The sequence below is a fragment of the Sitophilus oryzae genome, unplaced genomic scaffold (assembly GCF_002938485.1).
Source record: "Sitophilus oryzae breed Bouriz unplaced genomic scaffold, Soryzae_2.0 scaffold_1436_pilon_pilon, whole genome shotgun sequence".
Lineage (NCBI taxonomy): Eukaryota > Metazoa > Arthropoda > Insecta > Coleoptera > Curculionidae > Sitophilus > Sitophilus oryzae.
The window spans coordinates 3,585,505-3,604,475 of record NW_022146100.1 but is presented as its reverse complement, the minus strand read 5'-3'; the positions used below and the strand labels follow the sequence as shown (position 1 = coordinate 3,604,475).

Genomic DNA, 18,971 nt, shown 5'->3' with positions numbered 1-18,971 from the left:
AATGTCAATGTCAAAAGAAAATCCAAAAAGTGTGGTTATATTTTGCTAGTGGCGGTTTTTAGTTTTTAGTTTACAATTTGCTTAGAACTTTAAAAAATAAGAATTACTTATTTATTTGTAAAAGTATTGAGTTAATTCTACAGGTAGTACAGTAGCTCACAAGATAAACCGAAATTTCATAATTAACTTATTTTTATAGTTGTAAGAAAGATGTCAGACTTCTCAGATTTGTTACAAGAAGCAGAGAGGCTTACAAATGACTTGGAGGGCACTACAGAACTTCCTAAAGTGGAAAGATCACTGAAACAAGTACTGGAGGCTTCGAACGACTTGTATTCTCGCGTAGCTCAAACAGGATCTAAAGATATCCAAGCGTAAACTGACAAGTAACTATATTAGTTCTTAACTACATCGAAGTCAATTTTAGGAATCTCCTGTTGGGCTCGAAAGGAATCGACCTGCCAAAAATCGTACAGAAACTCGAGTCAATAAGTACTAAAAGAACCTTTGAGCCTATTCAACCGGTTGACGATTTGGACTTAACAAACAAACTACAAAATGAAATTCGGAATAAAATTTTGGAGGCTTTTGATTCTGGTTATAATACAGTATGTAATACTCTATATAGTGCACCATTTAACATATAAGTACCTACAGAAAGAAATGTTTTTTTAGATGTTAAAATCAACTTATGAAAATTCTTGGGAACATCAAGCTTCCGAATGGAAACAGCAAAAAAGGCAGATTCTTAACGCCCTATGTGGTAGATCAGGGTTGCCGATTGACATAGGAAAACATCAGAGTATACTTATGGAAAAAACTATCGTGCCCATTGCACATTTGGGTGCAACTGAATCAATTTATGCCTCAAAAATTATCGAATACAATAATCTATTAGTTAGGGGTTTGCCAAAATCAAACTTGGTAAATGTATTTTGTGGAATTTCATCCGAATTTAAAGATACAGTAGGTTTTTTATTAATATTTAAGTCACTGATGATTTATAGTGTTGTTTTTTTTTTTAGAAAGTAAAAGATATGTGGGAGATTATAAAGTATATGGTTCAAGTGCCTCCTTTTCCTCAATCGGAAGATCCTATCAAAGCGAGAAACACTAAACCTGTTATTGAGGCGTTAGTATTGCAAGGAAAAAAATACTTAGAAGATAGGTGAGTAAATAATATTTTGTTTTTGGGCGGTTAGCACTGTACTATTTACTGTTGAGATTTTGACAAAAAAATTCTTGTAGGTACAAAACTTACATGAGCAATATAGTGAATGAAAATCTGGCTCATGCTGATCGTGGAGGTGTCCCCGGTACATACCCTCTAGTTAGAAGTTTTGTCGGTTTACGTCTTCAGGGGGAGTATTTGGGTTTAAGGGATGGCAATATTGATGACCGTCCATTATGGCCTATGGTAAATTCAGTCATAGATAATATTATAGACCATTCAATGACAGTTATTTCTTTAATTTTTGAAATTTAATCTATCTAAATCATATATTCTCTTGCTGGACAATTTATACCTACTGTGTGATAAAAAAGAAAACGGCGCCACAGTGACCATGGAACTGAAAATTCATCACGGTCGTCGATTTTTATTTCAGAAACTACCGTGACACTCTTTTTTTTCAGAAATACGATATTTTATGTCTTCTAATTATTTTTAGGTGTATTATTGTCTAAGATCTGGCGACTATGCAGCAGCTATTTATTGTCTTAAAAAAAGTTGTTTACCTGAATTTAATGAGGTGATTGCGCTTTTAGAAGCAAAGTTAAGAAAGCCCAATGGTTCAGAAATAACAAAATTGGAGGAAAATATAAGGTTTCATATTTTTTCAGTTCTTTTAGTAAACATATTTTTTACACATTTTTTTAGATTTTCATATAGAAGATTTGTAAGAAACGAGACTGATCCGTTTAAAAGAATCATTTGGTCTGTGTTAGGATGCTGTGATGCTTCCGATGAGCATTCGGAAGTGGCTAGAACTGCAGATGACTATTTGTGGCTAAAATTAAGCTTGGTACGTGTCGATTACAACAAAGATGACTACATCAAATACAACGATTTACAGGTGAAAACAAGTTATATTTATTTTTATTTAGTTGTCTTTAGCAAATTACTTTATACAGACCGATTAACAATGCTTGAAATAGTTGCCTATTCTGATTTTCCTGGTTTGGTTGGTAAAAAGTACTCGAAATTAGATAAAAATAATAGATTTAATCAGGTTTGCTAATTTATTTATTGAATAAATCTTAGACAAGGAAAGAGAGGGGACGGGTAACACGCATATTCTCCCGTGATCGGTTAGTGAGGCCAAAATTCGATCGGCGGCCATACATTGGTGACAAGATTTCGAGGTGACACCAAGCGAATTTTTATGTTTTTTGTGACAACTGTTTTGTTTTAAATTTATAAACTGTGTTGTTTAGTATGGTGAGATGTTCAGCGTATGGCTGCAAAGGCTGAAGCAAAAAAAAATGACTGGAATTACATTTTACAGGTAAAAGTTGATACACAACTTTTGTTATGTAGTCATAAAATGTACATTTTTTTCCATTATAGCAGTAAAAATATGTAAAATGCTTTTAATATGTCTTGTACCACATCCAAAGCAAACTATTTTTATTAATTCCAAGTAGTATTTCCAATATCCTATATTATAATTAACATTTGAAACTATAAATAATGCTACTCAGACTGGATTTCTCCAGTGGCGTAGGGTATTATAATTAGAGAAAGACACAATTTCTGCAATAAACATTTTTTATATATTTTACATATAAAAAAATGTATAAAGTATTGTTATCAAATATGTAAAATAATAATTGTAAACTATAAAAAAAAACATGTAAAATTTTGGTTATAAAAAATCTATTTGTATAGTTATTACATAAAACTTAAATTTACCTGTCAAATTTGCTGGGGGTGGACAAACTTGTGGTGGTCCACTTGATACAATATTTTTTTAAATATCCTTTGAAAAAATTTGCTAGTTTAGGTTTATAATAATAGTTTCAGTGAGTAATTAATAAAAATTTAAAAATAAATAAATAAAACAACACAAAGCTTCTAGAATTGTTTATTTTTTGCGGAAATTTAGGATATTCTTATAATTGAAGGTAACAAATATTAAAAATTACATTATTCATTGAATCCATAGGCAAGTGTGAAGGGGATTGGCTAGATTCATTATTATAAATTTTGTTATTAAACGTGTAAATTTTTCAATATACCTATTTCATGGGAAATTGTTGGTAAAACTGCAATTCTTCTTATTCAATGTTTTTAAAAAGTAAAAAATGCACATTTAAAAAAATTATCTCCGCCACTGGTAACTTACCTTTATTAAAAAGATCGTTTTTATAGGAACTTGTATCCTAATAAATTCTTTGGTCTTGAGATTTATCTCAAAATTGCTTTTCATTAAACACAGAATAGTGGGTTATTATAACAATCCTCCTAAATTAAAAAATTTGCACCTGCGCCACTGAAATTCTAAAAATGTTGGTTCTTTACCTATGTGGTAGGAAATTTTCTTCTCTTCAATTTTTTACTCGTCACTTTTTTTCCTAAAATTCGTCGTTTTAGAGTTATTGAAGAAAAAGTAAAAAAAGGGCCATTTTTACCCCTTGTAGGGGTGGTTTTGGGGTGACGGGCTCAACGGTTCATCGCTGGGGTTTCAGGATTTTTAAAGATCTACAAAATGAAGCTCCGTGCAAAATTGCAGCTTGTCTCTAATTTGTTGAAGGTCACCCATGTAAAAAGATGTATCGGCCCTGAGCTAACAGCATTGCCAACTTTTTCACTCATTGTTGATCGCACCAAACCGGGTTCGTCTCAAAAGTGGCTCACCCCCTATAACTTTTTTATTTTTTCCGATAAAAAAAACGAGATTTAAGCCGGAGTCTCATGCATCCGAAATCCGATGGTACGACATCCGAAATTTGAAGTTATCGTGTGAAATAAAAAAAGCCTGTCACATACATCCGAAAGTTCGTTCCGAAATTTAACAGTTTGGACATTTAGACCTGTAATTACTATGTATTATTATTATGTATTATTCCATGAATTATTGGAGAAACACTTATAAAAATAACTTTCTCGCCAAATATCCCGAAATTGCCCACTTCCCACTAAACCTGATTTTAAAAACCAATGTTTTCAAAAAAAAGTGAGGTTAAAAAACACACGATATCGTACAAAAGTTAAACAAAATTTAACTTTATACGAGGTCGGACGATTAGTTAAAAATATCGGATAAAAATTGGTGTCAAAATATTTCAACCAATAGGAGCACCGTCGGATCGTCGTGTCATCGGATTTCGGATGCATGAGACTCCGGCTTTAGTATGTTAGTATATGACATAAATTAGGATTGATTGACGTATTCAATTGTTTTTGGTCACTTCCTATATCACCGGAAATTACTACAACTTTTGTTTTTTAAATGGCACCCTCTGAATTTTTTACTTTATTCGATAGAAAATGACATTCTGAATAGAATGACATATCATATGTCAACTTTTGACATTCTCGCATAATAAAAAATCGTTTTTTAAAATTCAATCTAGAGTGCCGTGGCTATGTTAAAAACACAAATTCTTAATCAAGGAACCTTGGAAAAATAGATTTGATCGTCTAATGTTTTTAATGTCTTGTCCTGGCCAGTTAGAAAATGCTCAAATCGTATTTTTAATCATATCTCAATTTTTCAAATGGAACGAGGGTGGCTCATTAGCATATTTGAAAAAAAACATTTTTTTACGAATAATTTGATACCACACACTTGGTATTTCGAGTCAAATTTTCGTTACGAACCGCAAGTTATAATGTCAAATAAACCATATGCGAAAATGTCAAAAATTGACATATGCTATGTCATTCTATTCAGAATATTATTTTCTATCCAGTAAAGTAAAAAAATACCTAGGATGCCATTTAAAAATCAAAAGTTGTAGTCATTTCCGGTGAAACAGAAAGTCACCGAAAACAATTGAGTGCGTCAATCAATCCTAATTTATGTCATATACTAACATACCAAGTCTCGTTTTTTTATCTGAAAAAAGAAAAAAGTTATAGGGGTGAGCCACTTTTGAAGCTACATTCGAAATCAATTCGCTGGCCGAGTGGCACTTCGACGTTAAAGTCGGCACGAAATTAACCATTCACAACAAATTTCAATTCGAATTTTGCGCATGCGTGTTTAAACGTTCTCCTGGCATTTTTTAGGTTAGTTGTTGGTTTTGATTTTGGAAGAGTCAAAATCCGGGACAGTTGTTAATTAAGTTTTCCAAGTTTTTATGTTTAGAAAAATGGAAAGAAAAACGTCATTTATTGATGATTTTTTCGAATTTTGCGCATGCGTGTTTAAACGTTCTCCTGGCATTTTTTAGGTTAGTTGTTGGTTTTGATTTTGGAAGAGTCAAAATCCGGGACAGTTGTTAATTAAGTTTTCCAAGTTTTTATGTTTAGAAAAATGGAAACAAAAACGCCATTTATTGATGATTTTTTTCTAAAATGTGTCTCAAGCACCCAAAATTTTTTCTCGCCATTAATATGGGTCGGACACCCCATTTTTTGGGTTTTGGTAAACCCCTTGGTTTTCGGTCAAGCTAATTATTGAGCTGCAACAATAATTGCCGTTTTTTTTTAACAGCAAAGCCACAAGTCCTAATAAAATAAGAATAGCGTCCTTTTTTTCTTTTAATAATTATTTACTTTTCACAGGAAAATGGCTTGTAACAACGACACAAACAAAATAATTATTAAAATTTAAATGTCAAATTTGTCATAATTGTCAAACGAAAATTCCGTGCTGAAGTGGAAGTTTGCAGCTTGCAAGCTTTCAATCCAACTTCAACTTGCACTCTGGCGTCGAATTTTGTTGTGAATGAGTACACTGAAGTACATAAGATAAGCTTGCGTGCCAAAGTACGACTCGGCCAGCGAATTGATTTAGAATGTAGCTTGAGACTCACTCGGTATATTATTTTTTTATTAATTATGTTTATAAATAACTTTTTTTGCAGCAAATGATTCTTGAGGAATATGGCGAGTCGCATTACGACGCTTTCAATCAGCCCCACTTATATTTTCAAGTGCTCGCGTTGACGGGACAATTTGAAGCGGCCATCGAATTTTTAACTAGAATAGAAAGATTCAAAATCCATGCCGTACACATCGCCATTGCACTGAACGAATTGTATTTCTTGGCCGGACCGCATGACACTAGTGCGCCACTGAGTATGTATATTGACATTTTATAAAAAAAAATTGTGTGTGCACTATGTGCGCACATTTGAAGTGAAACTTCTTACTAATAGCACAGAATATCTAGCTACGCAAAAGTAGCGTCGTTACATGTATAAAATTGTAGGTATCAAAAGGAGACAGGCTTTTAAAGCCTGTCTCCAAATCAGATACTCTCTTTGAATAAGAAGACTAAGGAAGGAGCATTATGCTATCCATGTATTCATGCATGGTGGGCGGAAAAAGCACTCTATGGTGGTGATCCTTGACAGTTCTGTTTGACGATTCATTTGACACATTTGAATTTGATTTGAAATTTTCTTTACGGAGCTTATTTTATGTTATTTATTATTTATTCTACTACTGATAGTTGTATAAAGATAGTAAATCTAGATGGAAATTGTGGCAGAACTTAAATTAACAGTGACACTATCGCGATTTATCGAAAAAGACTCTAAAATAGTTGGTTGTGTAGCATGCGGTAGATCTCGGCAAAAATCGAGTGAAATAATGGAACAACTTTTCGCTAGTAAGTGACTATATAATATACATACGTGTAGTAAACCGATCATTTATGAAATTCACTTAAATTAACTAATTATATATGTTTTCCTGCATTTTTGCTTTTATTTACCACTTGTCAAAGATTAGATATCAAAGAATTTAAATACGTCAGTTTGATTTACCAGATTTACCTGCTTCAGTAGCGTATCGGATGTTTGTGTTAATAAATAATTATTATAACTTATCTATTTTTATTAGAATTATATATTTTTGTAACAATTTTTATAACTACCAACATTTATTCACAACGTCAAATAAAACAATATATATTGAGTCTACCCTACATCATAGTTTTACATTTTTTAAATAAAATTAGAACGGCACTGATAAACCGGAATTCAAGTCGGCCATATTTGAGGCCCATCGCGGTGGATCTAAGATTTTTGATATGCTCCTTGGTCTTCTTATTCAAAGGAAATTTTGATGCGGTAGTTTTGCTACTACATAATAGAGGGCGATAAATTTTTAAAAGAAAACAGTTTTCTATAAATGAAATATAAAAGAATTTTGTGCAGTGTTGCCATTGTGTAATTCATATTGTAATACTTCCTGATAAAGCCTACCTTCAAATTTACTACATCATTTAAACATATTAAAATAGATCAGAGCTTGTTTTTCAAACGTTTAAGTATTTAACTTGCCATGTTAGTTGGAGTTAAATCTTACGAGCTGAATTACAATCAGTTCCTAACGTTTGATTGTAATTGAATCCTGAATTTTGATTGTAATTCGGCGACAATATAATAAATATTGTTCTACTATTATGATACCACTTCTTTACGTTCAATTGTGTTCATGCTTTGTACCGTATGCTCAGGAAAAAAACGATGGCTATGAAATGAAGATCGCTGTCATTTTATATGGGAAATAGTATACCAACTCATATTGATACATCATATTGTGATACATGGCGTTCGATTGAGCTTAAACTTGGTATTCTACTTATCTTTAGTAACACTGTAATATACCATGGAGCATATACCATAGAGCATATAAAGTGGTACCTTCTATAGTACCATATTATGATACCACTTTATGACCTTCGAATGGGCTCATATTTGATATATACTTGCGTATTTTTGATAACATTGCAATATTATGGTACCATGAAGCCATGAAGCATATCAAGTAGTACCATACCATATTGTACCATATTAGATACATGGCGGTCGATAGGGCTTAAACTTGGTATACTACGTATCTTCGGTGACATTGTAATGTTATGGTACCATGGAGTATATAAAGTGGTACCTTCTGTAGTACCATATTATGTTACCACTTCCTGACGTTCGATTGGGCTCATATTTGATATATACTTGCCTATTTTTTATGACACTGCAATATTATGGTACCATGAAGCATATCAAGTAGTACCATAATATAGTACCATACTACATACATGGCGTTCGATTGGGCTTAAACTTGGTATACTACGTATCTTCGGTGACATTGTAATATGATGGTACTATGATGCATATAAAGTACCTTCTATAGTACCATATTATGATACCACTTCCGGACGTTCGATTGAGCTCATATTTGACATATAATTTCGTATTTTTGATGACATTGCAATATTATGATACCATGAACCATATCAAGTGGTACCATAATATAGTATCATATTACGTATATACATAGCGTTCGATTGGGCTTAAACTTGGTATACTACGTATCTTCGGTGACATTGTAATATTATGGTACCATGGAGCATATAAAGTGGTACCTTCTATAATACTACATGATGATACCACTTCCTGCCGTTCGATTGGGCTCGTATTTGATATATACTTGCGTATGTTTGATGACATTGCAATATTATGGTACCATGAAGCATATCAATAAGAGGTACCATAATGTAGTACCATATTACGATACCATTTCCTGGCGTTCGATTGGGTTTAAACTTGGTATACTACGGATCTTCGGTGACATTGCAATATTATGGTACCTTGAAGCATATCGAGTGGTACCATAATAGAGTACAATATTATGATATCATTTCCTGGATTTCGATTGGGCCCAAATTTGGTATACTTGCGTTTCTTTATAAAGATTTGTTTAATTAATAATTTTAATTTATTTTACAAATTTTAATTTATTGTACGATGTCGTGATAGCAACTTTTATGCCGATTATGACATTATTAATTGTACCTGTGTCACTTTTTAAAATCTACCTAGGTCTATATAAATAACGTGGCAAACAGAAGACATTTGTTATTATAGTATTTTTTTAGTCAATTGACATTTTTTGTACTGCATTTTAATAAATTATTGTCATTATTATTAAACTTATATTTCATTACTAACGTCATCAATCGCCCTGTATATTATTAATTTTAGAGGTAATTAAAGGTATTGTCTTAGTTAACAATATAAGGTAGTGTATATTAAATAATAATAATAAGTGTGTAATAATATACTTAAAACTATTTTAAAAGCCAAACGAATAATTAATTTAAGCAGATACGAGTATAAGTGTGTCTGATAAGAAAAGAAGAATAGAAAGAAACTATTATAGGTACCAAAGATTATACACCAGAAAAAGAATGGGATGCCAATTAAAGTATTTTTGAATCTGGCAACTGTGCATATTTAGCCGAGCTTCAAGGCCGTCGACGTGTCGTCGATCCAAAACCGAAAGTTCAGAATTTCCAATTATATTCTGATTATGATATTGTCGCGCCATCTAGTATTTTATTTGTACAATTTTAGCTCTTTCATTTCGAGTATTTTTCTGTTGCGTAGCTAGATATTCTGTGCTAACAGCTATTAAATTGAAGGATTTGAAAGAATTGAAGGATTTGATGGTTGAAAAAGTGTAGTTTGAAATGTTCAAAAAGTAATAAATTAAAAAAAAATACTTTTTGTGCTTAAAAATAGTTTTTTACATGTAATAAATAGTTCTTTGCGTATCACAGATAGTTTTATACGCGTAAAATGAAAAATTAATTAATAATTTCATTCTATATGTATTTCTAAGCCGTAGGCTGTCCTTACCACTTTTCGTCTCGCGCTTGTATGTCACGGCCTTGAATTTTTACTCTCAGGGTGCGTAAAGAAGTTCCACTTCAAAAATATCCGTTTGTGCAAGTATTATATTGTCACCCTGTATTTCTTTAGTTTTCATTGATCCAGCGGATCCGAAACCAGCGAGACGCCTAAATTTAGCCAGACTGATTATGATCCACGTGAAAAAATTCGAATTGAATTGCCCCAACGAAGCGTTACATTATTTCTACCATTTAAGATCTTATACCGATTCAAAAGGTAAGTAAACTGCATGAGCAAAAGAAAAAATGGCGTCAAGTTACCTACGTATCAACGTTTCGACTTTTCTGAGGTTATTTGACACCGTTTTTTTCCTTCCAATAACGAAATATAATCAAAAATAATACGTTTTTCAGGCGAAAGTCTATTTAAAGTTTGTGTAGCCGACCTGGCTATTGAAACAAAGGAATACGAGACGATTTTGGGTAAAGTGCAGCACAATGGAATCAGAACAAAGGGATTGGTCGATCAGTTTACTAATACAAATATTAGTGCCGATCAAATTGCTCAAATGGTGGGCGACAATCTGGTTAAAAAAGGGTTGTGTGAAGAAGCCATCGACATATATGACATTGCCAATGTAAGTGGAGTTGTAAAATGTACAGGGTGGACCATTTTGGTTGTTTCTATAGGGTATCTAGGAAACCGTAAGAAATATTCAAATTTTGATACTGCAGTCTCGGGTTCTTTTTTTGAAAAAATCACAATGCCGCAAACGGATCGTGGCTATCTTGATCGGTTTCGAAGCTACAGGGCGATTCTCAAATTTTGTACTTTTTGAATATGTTCGATAGTTTGTTTATTTCAGCAACTACGCAAAAATGAATTATACATTCTAAATGCACTTTTCTGTGTAGAATGCAGTGGCGTAGTCAGACTTTTTTCAAAAAAAATATTTTTTTAGATATAACTATACTTCTGTTTTTTTAAATAGAACCCCCTGTATATTTTTAAATTTCTTGATTCAGCTTGGCATGGGCTTCTCGAAAATATATAACACTCTATATTTATTTTCACTGTTAACCTCAACATTTCAAATTTTTCTTAAAGTATCCAGTTAGTATAGTAGGCCGCGCCGAGTAACAAAGTAAACGGTTGTCATGGTGATCGGTACATAGCTTTGATAGATGCGTGACATTTCATTTCAACAGATTGAAGTGTGTGTATTTTAAATAATAAAAAAATGAGTAAATTTTAAAATTTTGAGAAATATAACATGTTAGAATGTTATATTGAGTCTAACAAACATAAGCAAATGGCAGCTAATTTATATTTTGAGCGCTATTTTGAGCGCGAGCAACCAAACCCAGCCATTTTTAAAAGGTCAGAAAATAGTTTAATCCTAGCCACCTAGGTCACCTGATATCACTCTCTTAGACTTCTCTGGGGCTTTCTGAAAAACGAAATTTATCGAAATGCAAATGTATTAGAAGAGTTACAATATAGTTTTGTTGTGGCTTTGCAAAGTGTAACCAACATACACATTCGAAATGCTGTTAGTCTAATGAAATGCCCTAATCGTCTTTTTAATCATATCTCAATTTTTTCAAATGGAACGAGGGTGGCTCATTAGCATATTTGGAAAAAGCATTTTTTTTATGAATAATTTGATACCACATACTTGGTGAGTCAAATTTTCGTTACGAACCGCAAGTTATAATTTCAAATAAACCATATGCGAAAATGTCAAAAGTTGACATATGACATGTCATTCTATTCAGAGTGTTATTTTCTGTCGAATTAATGTAAAAAAATACTGAGGGTGCCATTGTAGGTGCCAAGATGTAGTCATTTCCGGTGAAACAGGAAGTGACCGAAAACATTTAAATACGTCAATCAATCCTAATTTATGTCATATTATACTAACACACCAAATCTCGTTTTTTTAACTGAAAAAATAAAAAAGTTATATGGGTGAGCCACTTTTGAGACGCACCCGGTATATATACCAGATATGACCATCGTATATAAAAAATATCCCGTATTAATTTTATATATAATCATATACAAAAATATCATGTGAATTATACAGATTGTTAACTGGACGGTTACTTATTGGGGAACAGAATGGCAACACTGCCTACATTCCAAATGAGTACTAAGCTAAGCTGCCGACTCGTCCCGTCGCGCGTCGCGTCGTCTCTCGACGAGCGGGCCGAGGTTGCCATATTTCAACCACAAAGCTCTTGCCGCGAGTAATAAACAAATTAACAACCTGTATACGATCACCACATATAAAAATATCATATGTAAATTATAGTATATGATGTCTATATACTTTTATTTTGTGTACCAAACAATATTTATGCAGAAACAAATAAAACTGCATATTGTATCTTTTTTTATATGTATTTATGCCAAAAAGCGCTGATAGGATGATTTTTTTCCAGAACCAAGAGGAAATTTTAAGTTTTCTGTGCACCATGTTGTCCCAGGTGGTTCAATCTGTAGGCGAACCTGATTCGCTGAGAAGCCGACTGAAGGATAGAGCTGTTCTTTTTGCCGATCGATTTTCCAGAGAAGGGTACAGATGTTCGGCAGCTCTGGTCGGATCGTTTTTGAAGCTGAAAGAATTGTTGACGTTTTTCGATTTATATCACGCCAAAGAATACCCGCAAGCCTTAAAAGTGAGTGTAAAATACCGTACGATCGAAAAAAACGGCGCCAAAGGCGGTTAGGGAAAAAATTATGTGTTCTCGAATTTTGAACTACACCATTTGAAAATAATTTTTATTCCATATCAAAATAAATTACAGCCTTCATACTGGCAGTAAGCGCCATTAAAAAATATATATTTTTATTTTAATTTAGTTTTTATTTTTTTTTTAGTTTTTTTATCTTTTCTAGTTTTTTTATCTTTTCTAGTTTTTTTTATTTTTTCTAGTTTTTTTTAGTCTTATAGTTTAAAGTCTTAGAGCTCAAACGCACTGACAGCCAGGTCGCAGCGACCTGGCCGACCAGATCTAACCATTTTTTACGTTTTACCAATTAGAAAATATTGTTTTCAGAAATGTTAAAATATCTAGTTAACTAAAAAGCGAGTTTGCTATTCAAGAGATCAATTCAATGTTCTAATATTATAAATAATGCATTTAAAATATTAATGTTAATTACAGTAGGGTAATTAGTAAAGTTTTCACACATTGTAAAGGAAGAGAAAGAGATTATACAGGGCAGATCAAAAAGAAGCTTTAAATATGCTTTTTTTATTCTTTACCATCGAAACTCGAAAGTATAATAACAGGTATCATACCAACCATAAATAGAGTACATCATATAAAAATGTTTTGAATTTTTACTATAGTCTGTCCAACGAAAAGATTCTTGACAGTGATAGATGTGTCTGTCATTTTAATTTCAAAGTAGTTTATTTTATTTTACAAAGAAATAAGTTGGTACGACTGGAACGCATAGCAGGAAATTAATATATGTATTTAAAATTTGACTGACAAGTAACTTCAAAATATTGTGAAAAAAACTGTACAAAACTGAAAAAATGTAATCGAGTTATTTTATTTAATACAAAACGGTATGTGTTAATACAAAACAAACAAAAACAAGACACCACATACCAAAAAATATAAAAAAGAACTATTTTTTACTTTCAAGCTTTGTGAAACTTCCAGCATTTATGATTATATTTATCAATATAATTTATGTACAAATACAAATTTGTAATATTCCGCAGGAATAAATAAAACTATTTTATTAATAACAACACCAAACCAAATTTTATACCTCACAGGTTGATTAATTAACTTTAATCTTAATTTTTTTAAACCAGTACCTTTTGACATTATTTTTCTGCAGTACTAAAATTCATTATTTACCTATCGTGTGATGTCGATATTTTACAGCTACTCCAGTTTTTAGTATGGGTTTAGTATGGTCCTTCTACCATATTCGAGATGCACTTATGTACGACGAGATGGTATACGAACTTTATTGATAGTAACTTTATTGGTGTAGTATCTGTTTAAGACTTTCTGCCTGAGCAGCGAGTATTAACCATAAACTCAAATAAACTCTGCTCTGGGTTCTACAGTTAATTTTCACTCGATTTTTCCTCCACTTGACTTCAAAAGACACAAAACACACGTAATAACACGAATCAAAATGCATCATCTTCCGAAACGCAGGGTATTTGACACATGTTGTCACAAAATTATAACCCATATTTGGCAAGATTTTGACAAACGTCAAAAATCTAAAGGCGAGTTCATACGCATCGGCGTCCGTTTGTTGTTCATCGCTCCGTCAAACCAATAAAATTGAAATACGATCTGTCATTTTTGAAATAAACCAATAAAACTGGTAAAAAACAACAAGTGACGACGCATGACGAATTTATATTTAAACCCATCCATAGTTAACTTAAAAATTATTAGAAACTTTTTTAGTAAAATAAATAGATTGGTATGGGACGTCATCTGCTTTTCTTCTGTCATCGTCTGTCGAAATCTTACCTGAGAAAAAAAACAGAGTATAGATTCGACCCTTCATTAAGAAAAAGACTAGATTTAAGTTTCCCTTTGATCTAGTCTGTATACTATTTCTTTGGTTTTTCTGCATGTGTGCAAAAATTACACTAAAACACTATATCTTATAGAAAATTTGGCGTTGAATTTGAAGGATATCATCTGAAAAATTATTAATTTGGAAGAAAAGCGGCAACAAGCGGCAGAAAATAATATTTTAGTGCAGTCTACTGGTCGCAGCGACCAGCCAATGGCCTGGTCGTTAATGCGCGTTGTATCATTAGATTTAATAGTATAACAGGTAGCATCTACGTGGTCGCTGCGACCTAGTCGTCACACGGTGTGGTATTTGACACAGATAGTTGATCGAAATTTTTTTATGTAGACCTTATATAAATTATTGCTAATTTCAATTAAAGAGGAAATAATATGAACAAAATAAAGGATAATTCGTCGATTCTAAAAAAAGAAAGAAAAATCGCTGTTCCAGTGTTTCCACGGACAATGCCACTAATGCCAGTAGTAATATCGCAACTAATACTACTAATGCTACGACTGATCTGCGAGCAATGCCCGTACCACTAAAGTCGCTACTAATGCCAAATTGTGTTATACTGCTAATGGCACTAATGCGATCGCTTTGTACACAACAATTCCATCGCGGTTTACACCTCGCATTAGTATATCACTGATTGGCAAATTAGAGGAAACAAGAATGTTTTTCTCATTTTATCAGCAAAGTCGCAAAAAGTCGCAGTATTTTATTTTACTGTATGAAAGCCCAATGTTTACTAAGTAAAACGTATATAGACAATATGCTGAATTCTTCGAAATGCGCAACTAAATCTCTAAGTATAATAAAAATGTCACAAATTTAATCAAATTTTCTGAACGCCTAACTTTTAGTTGCAAAAAAAATCGTTAGTATAGAGTATTATCAAAATAAATAATACGTTCTTGTAGAATACATACCTGCAGCTTGCTGAGCCATTTTCAATCAAAACAATAATATAAACGTAAAAAGAGCACAAGAACAAAAACAATTTATAATTTTAGACATAAAATTTTGCCATTTACCTCTTATCTGTGAGAAGTAACAACTTTGACGTATCATTTATCTTTTTTTGGGAAATCTTAAACACATTTGCTTTTTCGAATTTCGATCATCTTTTTCATACTAATACCCCACCGTGCGTCAGTGCGTTTGAGCCCTCTTAGATAGATATTGATACCCCTTTTTGCGAGTTGTTTATTTAGGAAAAAAATACGTATATATTTTTGTAGGTATTGAATGAGTTACAAATCATACCGTTCAATGCGGACGAAATAGTCGACCGAGTTAAGACGTTTAAAGCCTTGACAGCTGACGTTTGTAAGGTGATTCCCGACGTATTGCTAGCGACCATGAACATGCTGTTCGCTCAACATCAGCGAATCAAAGGCAATTCCGAATACATTCCCAGATATTCGGACGCGTCCGTCGACAACGTAAGAACGTCGATAAGGAAAAAAACGGCGTCGCTGTAACCTTTGAAAATCGGTTATTCTCGGTTCGAAGGCTACCGTGACGCCTTTTTTGTACACGATATACTTAAAAATCGGTTTATTTATTTTTAGCAACTAGCTTATTTAAGAGCACAAGCGAAAACGATTACAAGTTTTGCAGGGATGTTGCCCTACAGGATGCCGGGAGATACGAACAGTAGATTGGTACAGATGGAGATATTGATGCATTAATTTTAAGGTTTTTTTTTCTGTTAAATTTTCTAAGAAATAAATTTTTAAATGCCATCCAAGTCGTATTTTGTTACCAGAATGTCTTTGGAAAAGTCGATTCCTTTGCCTTCTTTCATCTAGAAAAATAACTTGAAAAAAACTATACAAATTAATTAGAACAAGTTGTTACGTTTTTGTAGTCTAGAATCATTTCCTTAAAAGTGCTGAAATTCCAGAAAGTTGACAACATTTCGAAAATCTCGCCGTCTAATTCTTTTTTTGATTTATTCCTAATAATAAAAGGAAACTTAATATTAAAATATATAGTTCTTCTCAAGCAATTTTGGCCTTTTGACATTTGACAGCAATATTAAAAACGATTTTAAAGTCTTACTAATCTGTGGACATATAAATAACTCATAAAAAAACTCATTATTTACCTAGGTTATTTCAGAGAGAACACTAATAACTAAAGTGAGAGAGACCGATCAACGTTAATTTTTGAAGACTGTGTTAGTGGCGCGGCCTTTGGCGTCTAACCCGAACTATGAGCGCATTATCGATATAGTAGGTTGCATTCATACCTATATACTGGCGCCAAAAATTTAAAATTTGTATATTTGAACCGAATCTTAATCTTTCAAGTTTATAATAAGAAATCTTCGTAGTTTTTTTAGATTATTTTGTTGACAACGAAAATTTATTATTAGATTTTAAAGCATTAAAACCTATAAATAAAATACTGTATAGGAAAGTAGGAACATAATAATTTATTTAACTCCATACTCCTTGCCATACTCCAACTCAAGGCTGCAATCTTCAATATCTTTTTTATCTAATTTGGTTGGGAGTGAACAGGGAAGCACGGTTGGGAGCTCGCACAGAGTATCAGTAGGTATCCCGTAGATATTCAATGTTTTTGATAGTCTTTATTCTATAACAAGAACATAGCAGTTGAAAAAAATAATTTGTATTACTGGAAATAATACTAGGTATAATACCTAGTCGTTCATGGGTATCAGAAAAGAATGTGATGTTTTAAATTAAAAAATTAAATTAGCAATGTACGATTATTATGTACACTCACTATTACTATTAGGTATGTTAAAATAATCGCGACCCAAAACTTTTGAAAATTTCGGAGCGGTTCGGCTTTTTCCGGAATTATATCGCCAAATATTGTTTATTCAAATTTATTATTATTTTCGTTTAATTTTATAAATAAAATACAGTGTGTTGCATACAAGAAACTTTATTTTATATAAGGACGCATGTATGAAATACCTATGAAACATTGGAAACCGACGTTATGCCACGATCCACGATGGTTTTGCAGTTCACAGTTCACAGCACAGCTTTTAAGTTTTTAATGCCACTTTTTCACAATTATCACCGGTTGGAGTAAATAAAACTTGAATTAAACTCACAAGATAGCAATAATTACTTTGAAAATGGACGCTATAAACACTTTTCGGGATTTCTTTAATGAGAGCGGTTTAGATTTTGAAAGATTATTATGATTTTTGAAGATTCTGACTTTGACAAGAGAAAATTATTTCTGTTTTTGTTTGCCGTTGTTCTTGCGACCGCTATAGCAGCGCCAGATCGCGTATAACGGTCGCACAAACGGTCGTGACCCAAAATAATTTCGCGACCCAAAATTTTTACGGGCTTTCCCATCTAAACTTGTTGCATTTATCTATGCAATAATCTTCTCTTCTGACAAGCTAAAAGAACAGGCACATTCAGTCAAAAGCAATTTATTACTCCGAATATGAACAGATTTTAGTTATCTCCTTCTAGAGCTAAGAAATAGAAAAAGCTACTGACAATCTAATTAATCCTGTTAAATGTTTAACTTATTAATCCTAATCCTATATATATGTTTAACTTATTAATCCTTATCCTGTTAAATGTTTAAACTTCCTTTTTTGACCGCCTAAACGCTATGCGCGTCTGGGATGCGCGGTGACAAAGTAAACTTGTCTACGAAATGCCCTATTCCACAAGACTTGTGTCTAGCCCTCTAGCCCTAGCAGGCAACTATTAAGCCCGACCAATCACGTTAGAGTTTTTGACAAATACAAATGAATTAACACACTTCAAATAACCACGCTAACCAACCTGATTGGTCAAACTTAAAAGTTGACTGCTAGGGCTAGACACTTCTTTCCACAAGCCCTCTCACTTTAGTTATTAGTTTCTCTCTGGGTTATTTACACTTAAAAAACAAGATTTTAAAATACGTTTTTTTGGTTCGCCAATCCCTGGTTTAAAAGCTCGCCTCTAGCCACGCATATTGCGAAAAGTTACTTGAGAAGAACTATAGTTTAATTGCATTTACAACAATACTTACTTTAACAAATTTTCTAATATCTGCATCTCAAACCCAGGTATTTCTTTAACTAACTCTTGCTCAATAAATCTCTCGACGGTTTCCAAATATTTCTTGAATATATCGGTATAAATCAATTTATTTTCATCGTCTCTTACGAATTCCCTATAGTAGGTCTCTAAAAACGTGTTTTGGACTCTCATAAATTTATCGCTAATAATTATATTCTCTATGCATCCAACAATATCGGCAAAAGATTTTTCTGGGCCTTCTGTATCGACAGAAAAAAACGAAATTTCGTGTTCGTTTTGATCGACGCTTTTAGTCATTTCACCTGAAAGAAAATAGTTTAAAATATATCAGTTATAAATCATAAAATTATACATTTTGTAGCTGCCATTTTTCGATTAACTACTAGGAATTTTAATGATTAAACATTTCAAAATGGCAATGGTCTCGTTACCATGGAAACAATAGATTCCAAATAATTAATTTGTCAGGTATAAATGAAACTAAATCTAAATACCTACAAATTAAAATCTTTAAACGAAAATATAGATTAATTTATT

General features: G+C 32.5%; 2 protein-coding genes across 2 annotated transcripts; one reads left to right on the top strand and one right to left on the bottom strand.

Moving 5' to 3' along the window:
• The first annotated feature begins 3 nt into the window (after window positions 1-3).
• Window positions 4-16,142, top strand: LOC115876485 (nuclear pore complex protein Nup93-like). The gene is made up of 14 exons (XM_030892283.1): window positions 4-143; window positions 200-374; window positions 428-608; window positions 676-966; window positions 1,026-1,168; window positions 1,249-1,417; window positions 1,671-1,825; window positions 1,880-2,075; window positions 6,037-6,250; window positions 9,946-10,092; window positions 10,230-10,453; window positions 12,264-12,500; window positions 15,636-15,839; window positions 15,969-16,142. Exons 2-14 carry the CDS (start codon window positions 211-213, stop codon window positions 16,086-16,088), a joined length of 2,445 nt encoding a protein of 814 aa, XP_030748143.1. The 5' UTR covers window positions 4-143; window positions 200-210; the 3' UTR covers window positions 16,089-16,142.
• On the bottom strand, window positions 16,107-18,915 carry LOC115876486 (ADP-ribosylation factor-like protein 2-binding protein). The gene is made up of 4 exons (XM_030892284.1): window positions 18,787-18,915; window positions 18,424-18,736; window positions 16,258-16,357; window positions 16,107-16,204 (listed from the first exon to the last, which is right to left on the bottom strand). The coding sequence occupies exons 1-4, from the start codon at window positions 18,800-18,802 to the stop codon at window positions 16,133-16,135; spliced, it is 501 nt and encodes a 166-aa protein (XP_030748144.1). The 5' UTR covers window positions 18,803-18,915; the 3' UTR covers window positions 16,107-16,132.
• Between the last annotated feature and the right edge of the window lie 56 nt (window positions 18,916-18,971).